This window comes from Camarhynchus parvulus, chromosome 3 (genome assembly GCF_901933205.1).
Source record: "Camarhynchus parvulus chromosome 3, STF_HiC, whole genome shotgun sequence".
Taxonomy (NCBI): domain Eukaryota; kingdom Metazoa; phylum Chordata; class Aves; order Passeriformes; family Thraupidae; genus Camarhynchus; species Camarhynchus parvulus.
In genome coordinates, this window is record NC_044573.1 from 78,373,830 (window position 1) to 78,398,621 (window position 24,792).

Sequence of the window (24,792 nt, forward strand, 5' to 3'; positions counted from 1 at the left end):
AATTACTAAATAATGACTACAGCATAAAGCACTTTTTATACTTGTTTTTTTAAATGTCACAAACTCAGTAGAAATAATAAATGTATGTGTATTATTAATTTTTGAGTATGTGAAAAAATGTGTACTTGTCACATCTTCCATATATATTTAATAACAGTATTACTGATAGATATCCCCAGCAACCAAGAAAGCCACAGACCCAACTAAAAGAGGACACCTGCTAACACACCCTAAACAGTAAAGGCTCCTTCTTGGGAGTGGGAAATCAATGGCTAACCCAAAGCAGTCACCACTTCCACGAGGTTCCCTAGTGTCTCATTCTACCAAGCTCAAATTTGGAAGTTTTTGGCAAAATGAGTCCTGAATGCCAGGCAGAATCTAAGGAAGTGCCTGCTGATCTTGTAGGACTTTGTACACAATGGTCATTATCACAAACTTCCCAAGGTAACTAAGTGAGGAGTGTTCGAGACCATTCCAAATGCCTGTCTGCAAGTCACAGAATCACATGGATTGGGTTGGGAGTGGCCTTTAAAGATCAAGTCCAGCCCCCAGCTGTGGGCAAGGACACCTTTCACTAGACTGCATTGCTCAACAACCATCATCTGTCACCAGTAAGAGCTAGGAGGCACCATAACTTTTATGAGAAGATCAAAGCAAGACCAGAAAAGATCAAGGAAGTCTGAGCTCTGCAGACTAAACAATTTCATTGTGATCCCACTCAGAAAGCGAATCTGAATAGTGGGAGGGTGGTTCATTCATCACTCACTCATGGCCCAGCAGCCACACAAAGGAAGCTGGCTGGCTTTTATTTATATGAAGAAGAGGCACTAGCAATCTGAAACAAAAGTAGACCCAGTATTTAGGATTACATTATACAAAAGATGCTTACTTCCAGATCAGAGTTTGAGACTACTCCAGAATTCATTAAGTTTAGTGGCAATCATAATTGCAACTCAAAAAAAACTTATTGAATTGCCAAACTGACCCTGCTCTTGCACATCTGAACACTGGCATTTTGCAGCTGAGTACCAAACTTGATTGTCATTTTTTGCCGAGGTGTTTTGGGATTTGAAGTTCAGTTTTACATAATCATTATACAGTTTGGAATAATATTGTGAGATAGGGTTCTACATGGTCTTTCTGATACTGCCCAAGTTTTTTTATTCTCAGTTTGAGCAACAGTGCACCATCTGAAATATTTTACAACACTGGTAATGAAAAGAAATTATTTTTCAGTAAGTCTCATATTTTTAGAGGGCATTCGTTTTTGTAAAAAATGCCTTTGTCAGAAACATTCAACATCAGCCTCAAAACAAAAATGAATTAACAAAGGGAATTAAATGTCTGATAAAAGTTAAAATAACCTTATTTTGAATATTAACATTACATTACAAGTAATTAAAATAGGTATTCCAAAGTTAAACCATCTTATATACTCACCTCTTTCTGATCAACTTGGAGTGCTGATTTTAAAATATCTCTGAGCTGTGTTAATTGTCTTCGTTCTTCATCTTGTGCTTGTTTAATCTTGAATGGAGAAAAACACAGGTTAAAAATAACTTTTTTAAACTTTTGATGCAGGTCTTTCAAATGTTCTGCTTGGTGCATTTTTTGAGAAATATTCAGCGAGAATGAATGCAAAAAGAAAAGATAATGTCATCAGTTTATTTTCCCTTGTATTTTCAGAAAACTTGATAATGGTTAGGATATTGCTGGGTTAAGGCTTTGATATTGCCTCACAATGTTCTTGCTTTCTTGTGTTCCATTTGAAATCCCATGTTATTTTCCATTTAATAAACACTTCTGAGCAAAGGCTGTTTTCATAACATTTTACACAGTGGGGTCCTGAACTCAAACTAAGACTTCTGAATGTCATATTAAAACAAGACTTTACCAACAATCTACTCTCAACCTTCAATGCTGACTATTAAAGCAGCCAGGCAACCTGAACCAAAATGACCATGCTTCTACTGTAGAAAACTAAATTTACCACACAAGCATGAAATGTTGCTACTCACTGTATAAAGATCTGTCGAGAGCGTCTCAATTGAAGGTTTGAGACTTTCAACTGCTTTTAACCCATCCTGAAAGAAACTTAAAAAGAAAAGCAAAAAGCCAGCTGTTATGAAAATTTACTTTGAATTTTCTACTTTAAAAGTTGCCAAAGTAAGACATGCGTATTATTATGCCATGCCATAAACTTCAAAATAGTAAACTTTTTAAAATTAGTCCTTGACTGATCCACCTCTTTATTTCCATCATAGCTTACTCTAACATGCAAAATCCCCAATTAGATTCAGAACCACCACAATCCATTGCCACATAATTCTTCCTCATTCTCACCTCAAATACAAGTTCTCATCACACTCTGTGAAGGCCCAGAACAAGTAAAATTCACTTGAAGAACAGCAAAAGCTCCATATAAAATAACTGTGATTTCTTGAAGCCACATAATTTTATGTCTGATGCAATCTTTTTACTAAAGGAAAACCCCTCTGTTTCCCAAGCATTAATTATGCTCTGTAAGTAAGCTTATGGAATATGGTACATCTTTCTGTAGTACATGCATTTTGAATTGGCAGAGTAATGCTGTCTATGCCAAGTATTCCAGTTCTTTAAAAAATTAATTTGAGATTTAAAAAATAAATGATAAGATATCACAGTTACATGCATATTTGATTAAATATTGCTGCACTGTTTGCAACATAAAATATTTTCACTCTGAGAAGCAGTCATGAATGTGACAACGCAACACAGCACTTGCATTGCCAAAATTGTATTAAATGGACAGAACAGATTAATGACACACTACAAGTGAAACTGATTTTAAAAGCAACACAGGTATTAAGGAAAAAATACATAGATGCAGACTGGTGTTTTAAGATGAAAACTTAACTGATTTCAACAGTTAGCAGTGGCTCTTTCAAGTTTATAGCTGTGACTTCATTGCTACATGACAGATTTGTAACAGTATCATAGCAAAAGCACATAATTCTAATGAGAACTCTGTGTTTTACTACTGGGTCCTCCTCCAATTAACTAGAAAAAGAGTGACTCTTTCAATATACTTTTATTCCACTGCTTATGCAACTTATTTTTCTTGAGCGCATAATTAATTTAGATCATTGTTAGATACACTCAAGGAAGTCCAACAAAACTAATGGACCACTAAGTAATAGATCAAACTAAAAGCCCTGTTTCAAGAGTAGTTTATAAACATGGCAAATTCTTGTTCAGTATTACTCAATTATATTCAATATAACAAGTTCGACTTCATTACATGTTTCAGAATATAGAAACAATAGCTATAACTAATCTGACAAAAGCAATCTGTCAAAAGACATCAGCAAGAACAGCTGAAACTTAAGTTTTTAAAAATTCTACAAAAGTGTTATGATGATGTCAAAATCTGAAAACAAAATGTTGTTCCAGTTAGTGTAGAGATTATGAAAAGTAAAACATACTTGCACTGAGCATGAAAATACTTGATCAAGTTCTGAAGCAAGTCCACTCCTTTTTTAATCTTGATTTCATTGACTTTCAGCAGGTACTGTTAAAACAGTAATTCACACAACAAATTATTTATTACTGCTAGAGGGGTTTTTTTAAAACACTTTATTTTCAGTTATATTTCAACAAGTTTTAACAGTCACAGATTTACAAAAGCTAAAAGAAAATGCAGCAAAAAGTGGCTTCAAGAGTTAAGTCACACGAAAAGAAGTCTTGTCACTGCTGACTTTTGATATCCTGTGAGAATATTTCACTATGATTTGTTCAAATTGTTAGAATATCCTTTGGGGCTCCTAAGGAAAGCCACTGTTAGAAAAAGCATGAAAGGGTTTGTGAATACATTTAGGAACTCATTCTTATACCTAGCAGCACATCTAAAAATTTATCTCACTAGTTGTTAATTCATTACTAAACAGATGTCATTAAGGAGGAAAGCAGTTTGCTAAAATAAATAAATAGTGAGGGATTATTTTAACAAGTTTTGAAATCTGCCCGTTGATTTTGTAGTTGTCTTGTATCAAATCCTTATACATGGTAATTACAACAAATTACAGTTTAGCAAGAGATTTTTCAATTAATCTACTGTCAAGAGCAAAAGAAGTGTAATTACTGCTCTTTTGCATAAGGCACAATCAAAGTCCACATTAAGTGGCAGCTCCTCCCTTGAATATCATAGCATAAAATGTCAGCCATGCAAGCAGAAGTATGATTGATCAAATATCATAGTCCTTAACTGTCCATTAAATGACAACAAATTTTAACCCCCAACTTAGCCAGTGACCTCAAAGCAAAGGAGTGAATGTCTTCTTAATGATGCTCTAATGTATCTGGGTTCCCATTCTCACAATATACCCTAAATATTTTAAATCAGCTCAAGTAAAGCAGCATCTAAGTGCTAGCTTTCAATGTTGCAGCTTCTTATGCCGGTTCAGGTGAACAAATGACAAGCCTAAATGCAGACATGTGCACTGGATAGTATTTAGTTACAATAATCACCTCTCCAGCTCCTGTTAATTTAAAATGGAACTCTAGGCATTTGGTATTCAGTTCACTTTCATAATTTATAGAGAACTAGTCTGTACTTATGATAAAACTTCAATGTCACCCTTCTGACTTCCTATCAAAACAAAACCAAAGTTCTCTTCCACAACTATTCAGAGGTAACCGAGTATAAACTTATTTTCCTTAAAATCACAAGAAATACAGGATACACTTCAGCTATTCCACATTTAAGGTAATTTAATCCAAATTCACGGAATTCACCCTTCATAATCACTATAACTGACTAAAGTGAACTCTTCCTTTATTGTGACACAGCAAGAGAGAAGCAACTGTTCCTAGTTGTTTCTTAGGAAGGATACAGATGGGCAATTAGCTGACAACATCCATATGTTTATTTGTTACTCAAATCCCTTAATCAGTTTTGAACATTTTAGTTTGATTCTGTATAGGAATGTGAAACTTTTCTCTTATGTATGAGTGCATATAGTTACTAAAAGTAATATCCAGGACAACTGCAGTTATGCTATGCTGGCATATGAGTCAAATTAGCTATCATCATCACAGGAAAGGCAGTAGAAACACCCATGGTGTATTTTTGGGCTAATGTGTACTAAAAAAGAACACAGCAACTTGAATTCCGAACCACAGAACCAGACATATCCTTAAATGATTCGAAACGAAAATATTCACATCAGATTTAACATACTGCAAAATCACAGAGATTTTGAAGTAGAAACATTCTGAAACAACTTGAAAGACAACTGGATTCCATCCCTAGCACTTTTTTCCTGTACCAACCCAGCAGTCTGCTAGACTAGAGCCTCTCCTCCTAATAACGCAACAGCTGTCAGGACAGGGAACAATCCAGAAAATGATCAAGGGCTTAAAATAACTTACAGTGGTGTAAAGACTGATTTATTATAATCTCTCAGTGTTTTATTTGCATTAATTTAGCTGTTTAGTGAAATTAGAAAATATCTAAATTTCCTGCAAAGTTTGCCCATCAGGATAATAAACAAATGTTTTTCACAAATGGAGTCAACAAATAACTTGGCATTTCCCTTTAATATCACAGCTACTCTTAAACAATTGCATTTCTCAAAATTTTCCTACAAACACACAATAATAATAGTAATAATAATAATGATAATAATAGTAATAATGATAATAATAATAATTTCACATTGAATCTTACCTCACACATCTGTAACTGGAAGAACCTTCTTTCTTTCTCCATCTCTTCTGCAATTTCAGCTCCACTTATTTCTGTACGAATCATTCCATGAAGCTTAGCATGCTCTTTTTTCTCCTTCTCTATTTTTGTACTATAAGGCAAAAAGAATCAGCCAATGAAGTGAGAAATCCAAAGCCTCTCAGGAAATCAGATTATTCACAAAGTCTACTGACGGATTCGGAGCCAAACTACTGTAGCCTTGCATATGACTTACTTCCAGATGACATTTCACTTGAAATTTGACAATGACTAGAGATCAGCAATGACATACAGTAGCTGAAATCTAATTAATCATCTGTTAAAGTAATGTTCTGACAGATATTCCAAAAGACACTCAATGAGAAGTACAGACTAAGTTCCTGCTCCAAAGAAAGAAAATACAGGAAAAAATAATGAGTTTTAATTGAAAACATAGGGGGATGTTTAATCCCAACAGAGCAAACACTGGTTAACAAAGTTCAGTTATGTCACCAGATTTATTGAGTCTTGCCTGTCATCAAGTCATCTTCTATATATACAGGGTTTCCTAAGCCAAAATCACAGTTGCTGTCTCTACTTGCTGCTGAGCCAGTTGGCACTGGGAATGCCGACCAGCTGGCTGTGTTGCAGACTTCAAAGTCTGCTAGACCAGCTGTCCTAATTCCCTAAAAGTTTCCACGAACATTTTCCAAGAGCTCTGAATAAAACAGGTTCTCCTGCAGAATATAAATGAATAACTAATGCCTGGTCTATTCCCATAAACTCACTTCTGCATTTGTTAAAGCTACTCTCCATATCATTCCTAAATGCAGTAGCATAATTTGACAACCCATTTAGATAAGTCTAACACAAATACATATATATATTAAGGAAAGAAGATACATGAGAGTGTTTACTTTTTGAAGACTTTTAGTTTGCCACTCATAGAACCTCAAATTCTGAAAAGAGCTTCCTGAGGAAATGCTATACTGCTTTTGAACAAGGAATACAGGAAGGAGATCAGAGGAACAAATAACACAGACAACTGTCCTACCTCCTCTTGGGTAGTCAAGTGTCTCTTAGCTCTCTCTCTGAAAAGGTGACATGTCTCAAGTACTCTCTTAACCTGATGTTAACATTACCCTAACAGCTTATGGTAAAATGTCTAGAAGATCTAAGGACTTCCAGACAACAAAATATTCTGTACTTACACTTCTCATAAATGAGGAACTGCCTCCTATTACACCTCAAGCAGCAAGGGAAAACAAGAATTAATTCCATGAATCCTTCCCTTCAGCATTTCCACTGGGAAGCATTTTAAGCAGCAATTCAAGCAGCCCCACTGTGCTCTCAGCACGGGCAGACACAGCAGAGGCAGCCCTGTGCAGTACTGCAGCAGCCAGCACATCCAGCCAGCACTGTGCTCCTCCTCAGCCCATCGCATCCTGCCAGAAGCAGACGTTTGGAAGGAAGATCCTCTCCTTTGAAATAAATGTTCTGAAAACCTCCAGTTGCCTGAATTAAAACTCAGTTCCAGAATGTTCTGTTTTCATGAAGAATAGGTCCTCACTCTTATCCAATTACTACCAGTTATGCTATTTTGAAAGTGCTACAGAAAACAAGAGTCCAGACACAAGAATTAGCCAGACAATCCTGAACAAGAAAGATAAACCACTACAAAAAGGATTCACAGAAAATTATGAATATGCAGCTCATTTCTAGCACACACTGTAGAAGAGTTTACATTATATCATACTTGAAAGTTCTAAAGCCGTCACCCTCAGAGGAAAGATCCAGGATGTTTTCATTCTCTCAATTTCCAAATTAACCTAACAGTTCTTGAGGCCAGAGAACTCATTAACATGTGACCAGGTGTGAGAAGGCTAATAACTACCAATTACCATTGTATAGTATTTTCATTTTTTACAGAGAAAATACTCAAGCATAAGAAAATGAAACCACCTCCAAAATCTTAGGAGTTTATTAGCATGCCATAAGGTATCTCTCAATGCTAGTTAAACCAAAAGACAGCTAACACTGCCAAACAGTCAAACATTATGCACAATACCACAGCATACACTGTACTCCTCCTAAAGAAAGCTAGATTTTGGTGAAAGAGTGCTTTCTGCTCTTTAAAGGATAAATCATACTTCACAGGCAAAAAAATAGTTAAACCAAGATGAAAATATACTGACCTCTATCAAGCAATTCGGAGAAAGATACCCTTGAAACCATTTGGTGGAGCTTCAGGCTACCCGTTTACAAAAGCTCAAAAAGATACTTTACCAAAAACTCCAAATCACTTCTCAGTGACAAATATCAGAGATACATGCCTCGTGCATTTCACATTTACATTTCCTCATTATTTAACTTTTAATAACTAACTACATCTTCACCTTTGTAATTCAGAATTTACCCTGTTGTTTTGCCACAATTATAGGCTACCTCCTATCTGACTGACAGTACAGGACACTTTGTTTCTAGGGAAACAAAGAATCCCCTTACAGCCCTTTTTCACGCAAATCTTCTGAGTGCTAAAGGCTGGCTGAGTGTCCTATCCACATGCAAGGATCAACTCAGCTTCAAGTGTCAGTCTATTGTGACATTAACCAAATCCTTTTGGCAAAGACACTCCTGTAAGACTACACTGTGAGATTTCCAAATGTTGCAGGGTATTCAATTTAACCCAAATTAATAAGAAAATTGTGAAAACTCTAAAAAATACCCTAGAAGCAATAAGAAAGCAGCAAATGTTTTGTAATGCTGCTATTCTTGGAGCTCATGCAGCACATATCTCATATACACACCCTGCTGACTAAGATTAAAATGTGAGCACACGTCAGTCCATTTACAAGACAGCTGCACATAACTAATATACAGTGAGGTCATATGTGTGTAACAGACAAGCAAAGCTGAAATACAGGATGAAGAATTACAAAAGTAAAGTCAAAGAGATACAAAGTGAATGGTCTCACCCATTCATTTTCCAATATAAGACTATTTTTACCACTTCAATTTGAAAAGAAACCATCTTTCAATATAAATTACAATTTTCATTTCAAATAAATCAATTTTGTCATACAGATTGTGGTATAAATAAGCACCTAAAACTTGTATTTATTTTCTGTCAGTCAACAAGGGTAAAAAATTAGAGCACCCTGTGTACACGCAGCAGTAGTGAACTGGCTGGGTGGGAAGCAACTCTGTCATTCTTCCTCTCCTTCTCCATACAGCAGTCAGCCAGGCTGAGTCTGGGTACATACATGAGAAGGTGCAGAGACCGAGAATAGCACCCGGAAGGAACACACTTTAATTGGTAGCACTCTGGAAAAAGAAGTGCTTCTGAAGGCTATTTTGTTTGACAAAATAATATTAGACATTTTCATTTCAAATATCCTTTCTTTGTCTAGTCTTTTCAGCCTGACTCTCCAGGCTTGGGCCCTCCAGCTTTTTGGTGAAAGAGCCTCCATTTCACCCTACTGCCTGTCAATGCTCACAGTAAAGTATGTCCTTCCTAACATTCAAGTCCTCAATGAAGAAGTCATCTTTTCCTTTTGGAAATGCTTGAAAGGTTTTCCCTTCCATACATCCTGCACTGAATAATAAAGGGGAAGAGGACAGAAGGAGCGAAATGTGCTCAGATATTTTCATCATTTCACCCATAACATCTGCAGAGTCATTCAAAAAAAGACTTTTCCATTTAATTTGCAGGTAATCTCTTTCAAAATAAAAATACTTAATATGAAATCTTAGACTTGAAACAGTATATTGTGGATGTGGTCACCCGGACTTCAGTAAAGCCTTTCCCACAAGATTCTCCTGGAGAAACTGACCGCTCATGGCTTGAACAGGCACACTTTTCACTGGCCAAAAAAACTGCCTGGAGAGCCAGGCCTGGAGGATGGTGGTGAATGGAATTACTCCAGCTGGTGACTGGTCACTAGTGGTATTCCCCAGGCTTGGTGTTGGGGCCAGTCCTGATTAATATCTTTGAATCACCTGGAAAAGGGGACTGAGTGCATTCCCAGTAAGCCTTCAGATGACACTAAGCTGAGGGGGTATGTGGATCTGCTGGAGGGTAGGAAGATTCTGCTGAGGGGTCTGGACAGGCTGGATCGATTGGGAAAGACTAGTGGTATGAAGTTCAATAAGGCCAAGTGTCAGGTCCCACACTTGGATCACAACAACCCCAAGCACCACTACAGGCTGGGGACAGAGTGGCTGGAAAGCTGCCTGTCACAAAAGAGCCTGGAGGTTCTGGTCAGAAGCCAGCTGAGCACAAGCCAGCATGTGCCCAGCTGGCCAAGAAGGCCAATGGCATTCTGGCCTGTATCAGTAATAGTGTGGTTAACAGGACCAGGGCAGTGACCATCCTCCTGTACTCTCCACCAGTGAGTCCACACCTCACCACAGAAGTGCTGTGTCCAGTTCTGGGCCCCTCAAAGACACTGAGTTGCTGGAGCAAGCCCAGAGAAGAGCAACAGAGCTGGTGAACGGTCTGGAGCACAAATCTGATGAGACTGGCTGAGGGAGCTGGGATTCTTTAGGTTGTTGAACATGAGGCTTGAGGAGACCTTATCACTCTTTACAATTACCTAAAAGAGGTTTTAACAGTGGAATTTCACTTTCCTCTCACAGGTAACAAGCAATAGTACAAAAAGAAACCGCCTCAAGTTACACCAGGGCAAGTTTTGATTGGATATTAGAAAAAAATTCTTCTGGAAAGGGTTGCCAAGCATTGGACCAGCTGCCCAGAGGAGTGGTTGAGTTGCTAACCCTGCAGATATTTAGATGTGTAGATGTAACACTTAGGGACATGCTTTAGATGTGGACTTGGCAGTGTTAGATTTATGGTTGAACTTGATTATTTTAAAGGTATTTTCAGACTTAAATAATTGTATTATTCTATTCCATGATTTTATATTTAAGCAGCCTTGTTTAGCACTTTCATTCTATATCAATATTTACAAGCTGTGACCTCCACTTTGTCTTATGTACTTGCATTAAAAGGAAACATGGCAGAAATATCTAGGAGCTGTGAATATCAATGGTCTTCTGAGTCAAGTTAGAGCTCTGAGGAAGTAAATTGAGAAATGCTTGCAGAATTTTCAGATAAAATTGTTTTATATTGTGCAAAACATGAGTTTACTAAACTGGAAACAGCATCACTTAAATAGTTCTGCAGACATCTTAACAGATAACTGTATTTGACTTTGTTCATTTTTCCATTGACTTCAAATAGTTCAGAAACAAATCAACAATAGTTATTTCTAGATATGAACACTTGTGTTTCTTCACAGTAATGTATTGTTAATGCCTGGATCTTAAAATGCCATAAGCACATTCAAACAACTTGTTATCTTCACTCAGTTGTGCAAGAGAGACCTCATGCCCAGTTTCTAAAAGGAGAATGGCAAAGGAGAGGTAATCAGTCTTCCCAGAAACAGCTCATTAGTCTCCATTAAACCTTTACATTTCATAGCATGAGCACAACACCTGTTAAAGAAGATTTCTGAAGATATGAGGCATTTACAGGCTCCAAAATAAGACAACTCTATTTTAAAAAATTAACATTTTTTTTCTTTTCAGGAAAATGGGGTTTATATCCAGAATACAGACATATTCAGCTAAAAAAAATTGTGAATAATATGCTTCAGTAAGTTTATGCTTCTATTTCCTGTGTAAAATTGACACAAAGTCTTTACCTCAGAATGTACCACAACAGGACCGATCAAACTGAAGCATGTGGGTGATATCTGGCTCAGTGCCTTGCTGAATGTGATCTGTCTGCTGGGAGAATGAGCAGTTTTTATGACATGTGTATTCCTTCCCCATATGGTCCCTGGGCACGCCTGCCATTAGTGTTTAAGTACACAGGGGAAAGCAACTGCGTCGTAACAGAGGAGCCCAGTCTGAAACAGCTCTCCCAAAGGACACAGAGAGAGCTGCGCTGCCCTGGCGGCCGGCAGCATCTCCCAGCTCTTATGTGGGAAACAACTGGAACTGAGGTCCCATCAGAAATGCACTGCTTTAAGGCTTTAAAAACATTTTAAAATCTTTATGGCTCCAACTGAGTCATGTTAATGATTGGTGGTGAGAAAATATAAATTATTCATGAATGCCACCTCAGGATAGTCCCAATTTTTGACTGAAGTAGGTTTGCATGAAGCTATAGGTTGCTTGCTCCTCATACTACCTTACTCAAGAGCAGCCCCAGGGTACAGAGAAATAGGGCTCCAGCTTCCCTCCATCACTTCAGCTAAGGCAATCCTGAGGAAAATGTAATCAACATTGATGGATGGTGATCCAAGATCATCAGAATGGATCTTAAACATCTCTGTCCCAAACAAGAACTAGATACATAGGAATTTTTAAACACACCTAATTACATAGAGAGGTTGAATCTCAAAAATTGTTATGGGAATAAAGCAAAGCAGATGCCATTTTTAAACTAACTTTCTTTCTTTTCAAATCACACTTGGGTATATTTGCACCCAAGAGGTTATCACAAAGGTGCAAGGAAGGGAGATGAGATAGTGTGATAAATAAGCTTAAAATTTTTCCTTATAAAGGCAGCAATCAATATGAAAACTGTCACTTCTCAACAGACTGCAGAAATACTACTCCATTATCTGGCACGTAGCTTCACAGGTCTGAACTTGTGACTAGGAAATGCAGATGAACAATATGATGTTAAGCATATGATACAGAGGCATGTGCAGAAAAAGAGCAGCCTAGGAGCCCTGAATAGTTTGTTAACCAAAATGGAAAAGGAAAGAATAAAAAAGAGGGGGGAAGAATTTTAAAAAGAGCTATTCACGTGTTAGAAGAAATATCACTGGAAAAGACAGCTCACTAAGCACACACCTAGAATTGGTTTTAGGCACAATCCAAACAAGGAGTTACCTAAAGTAACAGATTGAAGAGGGCTGAGCAAACCTCTGGCTATCAGCACCTACATCCACCACTCAACTCTGGCAACACAAGCTGTAGGTGAGACTCAGGTTACCTCTCCTGGGTTCCTTTGTCCTTTTTATTAAAGCAGAGAGCATGAAGATACCACAACAAAACCCCCAAAGTTTGCAATTAAGACTTCTTGAGGTGATGCTGCATCCACCCACTGCTACAGATTATCAAAACACACAGCTATAAGGAAGTCTAGATCCATTCAGGATGGCCACAGAATGAAAAGAGTTATTTTCTTAACAAACCTCAGCAGCATGTATAATAGCAACCCAGAAAAACCTCACGGTTTTTCTATGTCAAAAAATTAGTATGAGAAAAAAGATGACCTGAACAAATTCAAGCTCAAATTAATATTCTCATCCTAAGTTGAAAATCACATCATTAAAATTGCCATCTCTAGTTTTTAAAGACAAATGGTCCATAATGACAGATTGTAACATCTCTATTTATCTGGGAACTGATCTTATGTACAAGAGGTCTGACAAATCTCACAGTCCTACGGGCAGGGGTCTCAGGGAGATTCCAAGACTGACTTTAACTCAACAAAATCATGGAAAACTGTCTGCTCCTTGGTATAAGCAACACAGCTTGCACTGAAAAACAATACTCCCTGACTGCCAAATTTATGTCATGAAAAGTAATTTCCACTGTTGCGGAATAGCCTACAAAAAAAGAAAAAAAAAAAGCAGCCCATAATTTGAAAGAATTGACACAGAATTCCCAGGCTCTCTATCCTAAGCCTCAAGCAGATGATCCTTTGGTCTACATCAAAGTCAAGGAGTCCAACAGACTAGACTAAGAGCTTAAAACTTCAAAATATTGATGTGGAGCTTTCATCTAGCCACTTAAAAAAATGCAGCACTCAGTAATTGTACCAGCCCACCACTTAGAAATACCAAAAAAATGGTTCATGGATCTGAAAAAATTTCTGATAAATGTTTGCTACCTTCAAATTTTGCATGTTGAATAACCTGACATGTAAATGGCTTAGAAAAGAGCATTGTCAAGTAGGTCTGCTTCATTTGTTAAAAAATCTTGCAGAAAGTAGACGTAACTGCAACTGGAAAAAGGAAACCCGTTTCAGATCAAAACCCAAGTGTCTTACTTGAAAGCAAAGTCATAAAAAAGGTTTTCTAAAGGATTGCAAGTTGAAAGAAAAAGAAAAAATCTCATTATATCATACAAGCAGCAATGGATTCAATGCCACAGACAGAAAACACATTGTCAGCATCACGTTTTCAGATCCTGAATGACACAGCACACAAAATAACATTTCCAACATGTCCATAACCTCAAATGAAAATCCCCAAATACACAAATACATTTTCTAAGGGGATTTCTTACTTCGCAATTACTTAATTAAATTAAATAACAACTGAAAATATTTCTAGTATATCCAACTCTGAAATGCCAGCTCTGAACAAACTGATGATCAAGCACAAATCCTTACATCACTTCAACACACTCATCCTAGTGCATATTAGATCAGAAATCCTAAAAGCACTAGAGGTCTTGGTCCAGTAGTAACATTCCTCTTGGTGTATGTCCCAGCAGTGCACAAATTTATTTTAAATTCGGCACATAAACTTCGTGGGTTGTCAGTATGAATACTCACACACAAGTAAACAAGCTTTCAAATCCAGCAATCAAGCAGTGCTAGACAACAACAGACTAAATTATAGGATTATTCTTTAAGGCCCACCTCAGAGATCAACTACTACATAGGCAATGATTAGAAATTTTAATTACCTTAATAGTCAATAACTGGAATGGCACCAAATGAGACTGCTCACCGGTGTCAGAAACATAAAACACTGGAGCCAACACAATCTTCTATGGATTTAGTATCAGACCAGAGGTTTATCTCAGTATTTCAGAATGTCCTTTTATGAAAATCTACCTATAGCTAGGCAGCTTCAAAAACCAAAAGCCACACAGGTCTTCCTCACAATTTGATGCTAGAAAGCAATAACTAGACCATTCTCATTGTTATTCACAAAAGGAATAATGAAATTTAGCTAACTGGTTGCTTTTGTGGGTAAACCAGATACAGGAATAATTTCTGAAGACTTCAGACAGACTAAGTCTATAACTACTGCACTATAACTTTGTGCAATTAAAAAAATACATAAATGGTGCTGGATTTTCAGCCCGTCTAGTTGGCTGTGGATCTGCAAGTTATTTCTTATAAATAGTGTCATCATACATGATTCTTCTGGACATGTATCATCAGAGATGGTCTGATGCAAGGCAGCATTATTTCAGAAGAACAAAGACACTGAACATGTGACACAAAACTGATAGTCAGTCCAGGTAATACTGTAATGTGGAATAAAACTCACTACAAAATTCTACTTCAGAGACTGTCAGCTGTACTGATACAATTGACCTGGCCAACCCTGGAAACAGCTGTCTCTGATGCAGGACACTGAACCACTTAAGATTTACTAGGAACCAGAATAAATTGTGTTTGATATTAGATGTTGAGCTTTGTTGACTCATTCCATTTATTTAGCTAGATATAAAATTCCAGTTTTTATAAACTTATTTTATAGCTGTTTGTTTAAACAGTGTATCTGGTAACTTCAAACAAGTGGCTTATGCTAAGTAGGGTTAGATCCACAACATAAGACACAACTCACAAGCTTCAGATAGGTGTACATCCACTTCTAATATATGCTGCACCTGCTGAGAACATTCAACCTCAGCATTAAGTAATAACCTCTACAGATTTCAGTTACATTTCCCTCTTAAATAAAAGTTTAAAAATACATACACTTTTGTTTCATAGTCCTTCCAAGCTTTATCAAATGGTTTTTTCAGGTCCTGTCAAGAAAAGAGAAAAAATAACAACCAGCTATTTACATGAAAAACACTGTGGCTCTAACAATGAAGACACACCTTGGCACCTTGCAGTGCCTACTAGAATAAGGGACTTCACTCTCTCTTTGAAGGGTTGTGCAAAAGCAATCTTGCACATAGGAAAACTAATCTTACAAAGAGAATTAAAACACCCATGTTTTTAAAAGCATCTCTAGGATGCTCTTTACTATGATTTTCACAGCTCCATTTTACTCCTTAAAAGGTATAACAACATGTTATCTATCCCAAGACCACACTATGCAATTAATCAAAGTAACTGCTTTCTCATCATTCAATCTCTGCCTATACTGGAAAAAAGTCCCTGTCTCCAGGCTGTGGTATAGCCTTGGCTAAGAACTTGATTCATCACACTAAAGTTTAAAAAAATCAAATTTCCAGACTTAATGGGAACAGTATAGACCTTATGGCTCAGCATAACTAATTCCGTGAGAATTCTGAATTACTTACATTCCAAATTCCTTTATCTTCTTTCCTCTAAATAAGGTAATTTGGATAAAATTATTTTAACAAGTTGTAAAGTTATTTCACTGATGTCTGAAAATGCAAGAGCTGAAATTTTGATGAAGTTCAAGAGAACAGACAACTACAACTGTCAGACACTGGAAAATCTTTGCAACTACAGATTAAGAACTAATTCTTACATATTAATTAATGATTGAGATAATTATTAAATTAACCAAAGTAGCATTTGATTATATTCTCAAGGCAGTGGGGAAACACTGTATTGTAATAAATGCATTTATTCTGACATAGAGAAAAACACGAGTGAAATGTAGTAAGCAAACAACACAAAGACAATAAGACTATCTTATTAAATAATCTATTTATGCTCCAGTAATTTACAGAAACCATTTTTAGTCTATGTACATATTTTTCTCCTTCCTTCAGTGTCCTAGAACAATAGCTGCCAGTCACTTCCTGTTTGCTCACTAGTAAACAAAGCAAAAGCTTTGTAAGTAAGTTTGCTCGCCATAGGCTCTGAAATTTATCATAAACATATCATCATTTGAGTCTTAAGTTGCTGTTATTTCAAAGAGGAAATGTCCTTTGGGCATAAACAAATAGATTTCTTCTTCTTAAAAAAAATCCTATGCTCATACAGTCTAATCTGTGTTTCTTAATACTTCCAGGTAAGTTTAGTATGCTAAAAATCCTTAAAAATATAGTACTACCCTTAACTAAGTAAATATCTGAATCTTCTTATCTTCTGCATCTCAGGCCTGCTTTTAAAGCTTCTCAAATGTTGTTTTGTATACACACTCAAGAACATGAGGTATGTGAATGCACAAACAGAAAGGATGACTTGATTCACAAAAAAACCCAAAAAACAAACAAAACCCCCACAGTCTTGTTTATTGAGCTAATATATTACTTGAGCATCCTACAGCTTCCAACACATAAGATTAATACACTTGCTAAATGTATCTACTGTACCAACAACAATCCTATACATTAATAGGAGGAAAGACATACCCCTTTGACTCCTTTCAGGTCTCCCTTCAGCAAACTGTCCAATGGAAAAGTGATTATGTTGTTCATATTCTGAATCTGTAACAAGAAAATTACACCAAATCAGTTAATATATTTAGACACATAACGTAAACTGTCTTAATCCACACATTTCAGCAAGTTCCACAAGGAAATCTTACATATTATTTTTCTGTCCCTGCCTTATGGAAATGTTTATCAGCACAGCCAATAATCAAAGACGAAAGCAACACAAGTTAATTAAACTCACTCTGGAAACACTATAACCCAAACCAGCAGGAAACCTCCAGAATTACTGCTGATTATAAATACCTCATCCAACAGTGTCTGCAAAATAAGAACACTAATTTTTACATTGCCTTATTTCCCCATTTAAATTCTATGGACAGATGTATACAATTTTTTAGCACTGATAATTTTAAGTTCATGAGCATATTTTATATTAACCTTGTTTATGTTCTAGCTTCTTCAGACCTATTCCATAAAGCATATCTGCTACTCTCCCAATACACAGCATCTAACTCTGACAGAGTTATAAAGACAAAGAATGCTGGCCTGTAAAATAGCCACCATTCCAATATTTTCCGTTTGTTTTTAAAAAGCAGTACATCTGCCTTATTTATCTCATGCAAACTTTGAAATAAGATTTTAATGAGGGCTTCAGCATGCAAGTAATTCAAGAGAAAATAAGTACTTCAAGAAGATAAAAATTATTTCAAATTAAGACAGTGATAAAATAATAATGATTTTTGTTAAATATCTCTATGATAATATTTTAGTAAGTAAAAAGAACAAAGAAAGACTGTAGGAATAAGACATCTAGGAAAAGATTGTATATCAAATCCTTTATGATTCAGGGAAAACATTCAAGGTATGGACCATAATATCTAGGCAGAGAATTTAAACTAACTATTCAAAAGGATTGGTTGCTCTGAGGAGCAAAACCCAAAATACTTTTGAATAACACAAAGGGAAAAAAAATCAGAATAACTTTTGCAGCAGTTCAGCAAAAGTGGATGTTCAGCAGTTCATGCCCTTGGATGAGTTACTTTTTTTTGGTATTTTATGGTGTTCTTTTAAAATGCGATTTTTTTCCCAAGAAGCTCTGAAATCTCTACATGAAGATGGATTTCAAATGTTCCAATTACAGAAAGAACTTGGCATCATGTAGGAACAAATGATTTTACTTCTAAGGAATAATGTCAGGGATGTCAAAGTCCCCTTTAGTGCAACCCACCCAGAGATGAAAGAATAATAAAATTTCAAGGAAAAAAATAATTCCAATTATGGATGCTTCAGTCTTCCCAGAACTGTAAAATACAAAATATTATCACCCTGTAGTTACTTGGTGGCCTCACTAGAACAGACTCTGCGATATGTAGCAGTTTTTGTTAAAACAAACCAGCAAAGCCCCACTGTCCCCGTCTCTCCTCCTCAAAGAAACTACCTTACAGCATTTACTTTGTCAAAGTAAACCTTCATCAGTTTTAAAGGTTACACAGATTGTCTCTGCATGGAAAAGCTAAAGAAATACAGAAAATCTGGTCTTTCAAACTCTTAACACAAATCATATTTCCCCTCCTCCACCCTACTTTTCTTCCTCCCCAACAAGCTGCAGGACCCAACCACAGCCCTTCAGAATCAACAAGTTATATTTCAGCTCTGTATTGGGGTTGGTTTTTTTAAATACTTCCTGTAAAAACTGAATGAACAACATGTACACATGCTTAGCTGGCAGCACTGGAAACCATCCACCTCCTAAGTCCTCAGCAGTACTACCACATGCATATATCAACACAACCAATCCCAAAGGTAATAAAATTATAGATACAGGGGTAAGTGCAAAGGTTTAAACTGCACAACACCTACATAAAAGACCTCCAAAATTTCTAGAAGCTGTAAGTGCACATCCAGAATGGTTACTCAGATGGAAAAGAGAAGAGGTCTCTTTCAAGGTATCTTTCCATGTGAAGTTTTCTACTTTGTTAGTCTATTTTATGAGTATGATGTAGTCAAATGTCTAACTTAAGGGTCAATACTTCCATAGCCTCCATTTCATTATTCTTCAAATTCAGTACACAGGAATAAAGAACAAAGCATTTCTCAGCAGCACACTAAAGACAACTGATTTTTCTTTAAGTTGTAAAAAAATAAACCATCTGAAGTATTATCCCAAACATACTCATGTGTAAACATCAATCAGACTCCAAAATAGTTATGGACATTTGCTAGAATTTCACACCATGAGGCCTGGAGTCCAAAGCAACTTAAAAAAAAACCCCAAAAACAAGAGAAAAACTCTACATTCTTTTTAAAAGTTTAGAGACTGTTTGCCTATTCAAATTCATTCCTTCTGTGTGCTATCACCTGTACATTACCATCAGTCTATTGTATTCCCTATGCTCCTATTCTATTTGTAACAAAAGTAAATATACATAATACATGAACTTGTCATTATTAGCCCAGTTAGATGAATCATACTCCCTCATATTTATAAGTCAGCAAGCAGTATGCAGATGAAAGATCTTACATGTTTTTCCCCTCTTTCTTGAGAAGCATAAGCGGAACTATCTAAAAATATAGACCCATTTTTGGCATACAGAGATGCAGTAATATGTGCAGAGTACAAGGAGCTAGAACATATGCAATGGACTCTACATTTTGACTCCTTTATGTTTTAAAATGTGCTTTAAAAATACACAAAGGTGCAAGAAAGCTTCACAGAAATTAATGTCATCCTGTCTCAGAGGAACACTAGCACATTTCACATGGTTAAAAAACAAAGAAAGGAAAAAAAAATAGTTGACCTCGTTTCCACTTCCAACTTTGCTGCTTTGGCACTTAATGTTTTCCTCTGACAGTTTCCAACAAGATGACAGTGTAAAAAAATTAAAACTTCCTAAGTTGGAGAAGGCTTAGAGAAGAAGAAATGGCAGGGGAGAGAACATATAAACAAAACACATAGCTGCCAGAAGTGCTGGTAGAGGCAACAAGCAAGCCAGCATTTGTAAAGGGGAAAGATGTTCAAGTGGTTCAAGACATTTGATTAAACATTTAAATTCACTGTTTGCCAGCCCTCCTGATTAACATAAAGCTCTTTTCCCCAAGAGCTTTGTATACTGGTGCCCGCAGTACTTCTGTAGATTTTGTCTGCTAAATCCAATCCAAAAGGAAAAAAAACCTTTCCAGTATACTTCAGAAGTTAAATACTTTTCTTAACATGCATACAGAAAATGGTATTTGTTAACATGCAGAACTTAAAACTTTTTCAGTTTAAACTAAAATTCAGGCAGTTGAGCAGTATGATATGTCTCCTATTGTCATTACTAAATCTTAGATGCAGTCCCTGTACTTGGCTGTGGGCTTCTCAACCATCAGTGAGCTTGTGTGTGTACAGGTGATGGCAGTACTGGCTGCTGACAAATCATTGTTTAAGTTACTTTCAATTTTTTAAGGCAAGAGCTATTGGATTTAATAGTTTCCAATAATTTTCTTAGTGACATGAGCTTAGTAGGACAAGGCCAATCAACACAGCAGGGAGAAAGTGAAAATCAGAGCATCCACAGATGGGCATTGTACAGATGAGACACTGTTTGTCTAAACTTTAAGGTTTAGCATCTACCCCCAAGACTTCAGAAAAATGTGTAACAAAGACTGGTGTAACTTTCATCTTTGCACTGTGCCTTCCCCTCACACACAAGGACACAGTGCTGCCCCTCTCCTGTCCTCACCCCCTTTCCCCTACAGCACAGGTGTGGCTGAGCTGGGACATCACCCACCACCCACAGGGAAAATGACTCCAGCAGAACGGGAGCTGAGCACCACTAAGTGTCCATATGGAGCTGCCTACAAAAATGCTTTCACACAAGATACCAAGTGTGGCCACCATGGACTACTCAGCATCAGCCCCATTATTAGCACTAACATGCAAACCCCAAACTGGGAACTTGCTATTAGGAAGTATTTCATGGGAAATCTGAAAAGCATAAAACGAAGAGCTGCAAAAGAAAAGGAAGTGGCTTGGGGTTATTCTAGCCCTGCTTCCTTGCCAGTGGAGAACTCCAGAGTGCACATTTTCTAACCTAGGTTGAAAGACCGAAGTGGTAGGCTTCTATCACTTTCTCTGGGACACTTCACCTAACATTTTCAGAGTGAGATTCCATTTATACACAATTTATTATTTTCCTCCTCCACAATCAGAGTTATCTGTGAAGTAAACATTCTTTTAAACTTTCTTCATAAACCTACCTATTGAAGCCCTAATCACGTTTTATTACTGTCCTCTGAATTTCCTCCAGTTGGATCAATAACCTTTGGCAAAAAAATAAAGACTTGATTCCAGGTAGAGCTGAACTCATGCTTCTCAGGAGGAATTATTACATCTTGGTTTATATCTCTACAAGCATAAATCAAAGAGTACTCTTTTTTAACTCACACTGTTAGCCAAGTTTTCCTCAAGTGTACTGGTGAAAAACTGAAAGGGCACAACTTAAATCATTAAGCTCCATATATAATACTCCAATCGCAAACATGTAGAGTTTTCTCAGGAGCTTCAGCAAGTCCTTATAAACAAAAATATGTTTGCGAAGGTTCAGGCACCAAACATTGTGTTTTAACACCTTGGTCTAAATAAAGAAAATTCTGGGCATAAATTTTTCAAGTTCATTACATAATACAGAAAAGATAATTCCTTCACTTTTGCTGTTACCTTTTACAGTTAAGCAATTTTTCTTTCTTCTTACATTTAAAAAAGTAAGTAAAGCAAGAGCATATGGTCAGAAAAATACCACTGCTGTTCTTCCATTTTTTGTGACTAAAACTCCAAGGATTATTAATAGGAAATAAAATCTCTTAGTTCTAGCTGTCTTCCACAGAGTGGAAATATCAGATCCACTCCTCTCAATGCAGCATGTTTCATTAGCTTTAAATTTATATAAATGAAAAATAAAGGAAAAAAGTAAGTATAACAACAAATACAGAAAATGGTATTTGTTAAATAGCTACTTCATCTTCACAGATCAAACCCCTTTCCAAGAAGTGTTGACAAAAATGCACAACCAGAGTTTATTTCTTTTCAGTGCAGAAATTTAACAGGATTTAAAGGAGAAAATATTTAAAGTGCAAGCATATTGCAATGAGCCTTTCCTGGTCCTAACATTTTTCATATTAAGACTCACACCTTTATCCCTTGGCACTATACTTAAGAAGGAATAATAATTAACACTACAAGCATACGGACCTTACCCACCCGGGAGCGCTGCCTACTCTAGTGGGTGGCCTAAGTCTATTAGGAGTTAGTAACAAGGTTGCCATCAACAGCAATATTGTGCTTGTCACAAAATGTAGTACCTTATCTCTGAAAATGGCCTCTAGCATTTTCAGATCTCTCACTACCAAAAAAGACAAACTGATTGCTCAATCTTCTTAAAAAACAGAAGTTGAAAAAAAAACTTTTACATTTATATCAGAACTTTGGCAAGAGAAAATAATTGCATAGTATGTATCACAAAGTGATCGAAATAATGCTAGAATGGCTAAAATGAGTGGTTACAAGGATCTTGTACACAGTAAATATAAATTCATTTCTTGAAGGTGAATTTATAAATCCCTTCAGAAATGAAGTAAAACTACAAAGGTTAGGGTGGGTTCTTTTTTTAATTTTATGCACTATTTTAAAGTGCACACATAAAAGCAGCATAGCAAATTTATAAAAACCTCAAGACTTAAACTTTAACTTGAATAGTAAGTATAGAGGTTTTAGGATTAAAAACAAAAACACTTCATCTGTTATTGAAATGCTTTAAAACACTATTGCCTTCATAAGTCCATAAAAACTTCAAAGTCTTTTGGGAAACTTTAAAAATTATTAGAGAAAACATGCACCTGAAACTTCAGTTAAAGCAGAACATCTTTATAATGGCTTTCCTCTACCTTACAAAGGACAAGTTTAAGGAAAATCTGTGTGCAGAAGGACTTTAGAGCTACAGCTCTAAATGCCATCCAGGCCAAGAGCTGACAGAACAGATCAGCTTCTAGAAACAAAAGTAAAATATATGACAAAGCAAAACCTGACAGTAGCCCTAAAGCTTTGCCAGTGTTAATAGCTTTGGCATCTGTTCCAGTCTGAACATGTCCTCTCACTTCCTTGCACATTCCCCATCCACTTCAGTTAAAATCTTCTGTGGAAATTCAGCACCCTGTGAAACTCCAGAGATAGGTCTATTTAAAAAGTACCTTTCAGAATGTTTTTTCAACAGTAGCAGGTTGCTGTTGAATGGCCCTGGCTACATTTTTAATGAAAACATTTACAACCAAAACATGTGGAGGGCTACAAGGAAACACCAAAGGAGAGGCCTGTTTTTAATACCATTATGTGGAAAGCATTCAGATTTGATAGGTCACCTCATTTTGAGAATGCACATATGGCTACGACTTAAACAAAATACACCCCAAATTCTTTCCAATTCCTGTACAGAAACTTTTATACTGGTCAATACCCTTGTAACCTTCTAGAAAACTAGACCTCAAACACTGAAATTATAAACAGATTTTCAAAATGACCAGTTACTAAACATTTTTTCTAGTGGCATTAACTTCTAATAGGCAAAGCTATATAAGGCTATAATTTTTTGTTATTCTAGATTTCTTTTTCATAAATATGGCATTTACAAGCAATAATAAAGGTCACATCTTTTTTTCATATGTATTTCTTTCTGGAGGAAACTATTTTCTCATTGAGACACCAAATTCAAGAACCTTTAGGTCTCCTTTGCTAGTCAAGAAAAAACAAAAAGCTTCAAATCCCAACAATATGAGGCATATCAGGAAGGAGCAGAACTTTACAGAGACTCGCTCTTCACCAGGCAGTAATAAAGAGAGAAGGTGCCTATGCTACTGCAATATTGAAAACAGAAATTATATTCATGCCTATGCAAAATTACTCTTCCCTTCAAAAACAGAGAAAATAAGAACCACAAACTGAGAAAAGCTACAGACTTAGCTACTTTCTTATGACATAGCCTCTTCTTATACACACAAACTGAAGCAAAAGGACATAGCTGTTACTAAAAAAAAACAGTACACAGCAAAAAGAACTACAAATATTCCTTGGAGAAGACACACAAAACACTTAGGTAGATAACAAAAGGTAACAAAAACATCCATTCTAACATCCCATAAATACATATTTTGGTTATTTTTCCTTTCCAAAGCATGGAAGAAAATTTATTCTTGTCAGAAACATTTTGCAAAAATAATAGTTTCTGGTCTTAAGAGAACAAATAGCTAAGATTTTTGGTAAAAAAGCAACACCTAGCCTTAAAAAGTATCCTTGAAATGCAATACATTGAAAGATTTTTCTGGGGAGGGAGTGTAGCTTTTAGCAGATTGCTTTTTAAAACCACTTAAATATCACATTTCCCAGATCCATTTGCCTAATGAATTCATCATACTGCAATTAATATATGATAGAGAGGGGATTTGTGTCAACAGAAGGTATCAATTAGAAGATCCATTCAATTTTCCTTTCCATAGGAGCTGCCTGCCTCTGCATGAGAGACTTGGGATAACTGACTCCCACTGAATCAGGATGCCTCTTCTGATACATAATCTCAGATAGTATTTGTACATCCAAAGAAGTTCAAACCAATATAACCAATATGCAATACATTTCATTGTTGATAAATACATTCGTGGCTGTATTCATCAATACCATGATTGGATAAAAAGACAGGACAGCATCAGGAGTGAAT

The 24,792-nt window shown here is 36.3% G+C and overlaps 1 protein-coding gene across 5 annotated transcripts in view; it reads right to left on the reverse strand.

Moving 5' to 3' along the window:
- The window catches only part of ASAP2 (ArfGAP with SH3 domain, ankyrin repeat and PH domain 2), an 82,840-nt gene that overhangs the window by 34,141 nt on the left and 23,907 nt on the right, over window positions 1-24,792 (reverse strand). For all 5 annotated transcript variants that reach the window (XM_030946006.1, XM_030946005.1, XM_030946003.1 and 2 more), the window contains exons 4-9: window positions 17,027-17,101; window positions 15,447-15,496; window positions 5,708-5,837; window positions 3,465-3,550; window positions 2,019-2,094; window positions 1,441-1,527 (exon numbers count right to left, since the gene is read on the reverse strand). In XM_030946006.1, coding sequence (XP_030801866.1) covers window positions 1,441-1,527; window positions 2,019-2,094; window positions 3,465-3,550; window positions 5,708-5,837; window positions 15,447-15,496; window positions 17,027-17,101 — 504 coding nt within the window. The remainder of the gene's footprint in view (window positions 1-1,440; window positions 1,528-2,018; window positions 2,095-3,464; window positions 3,551-5,707; window positions 5,838-15,446; window positions 15,497-17,026; window positions 17,102-24,792) is intronic.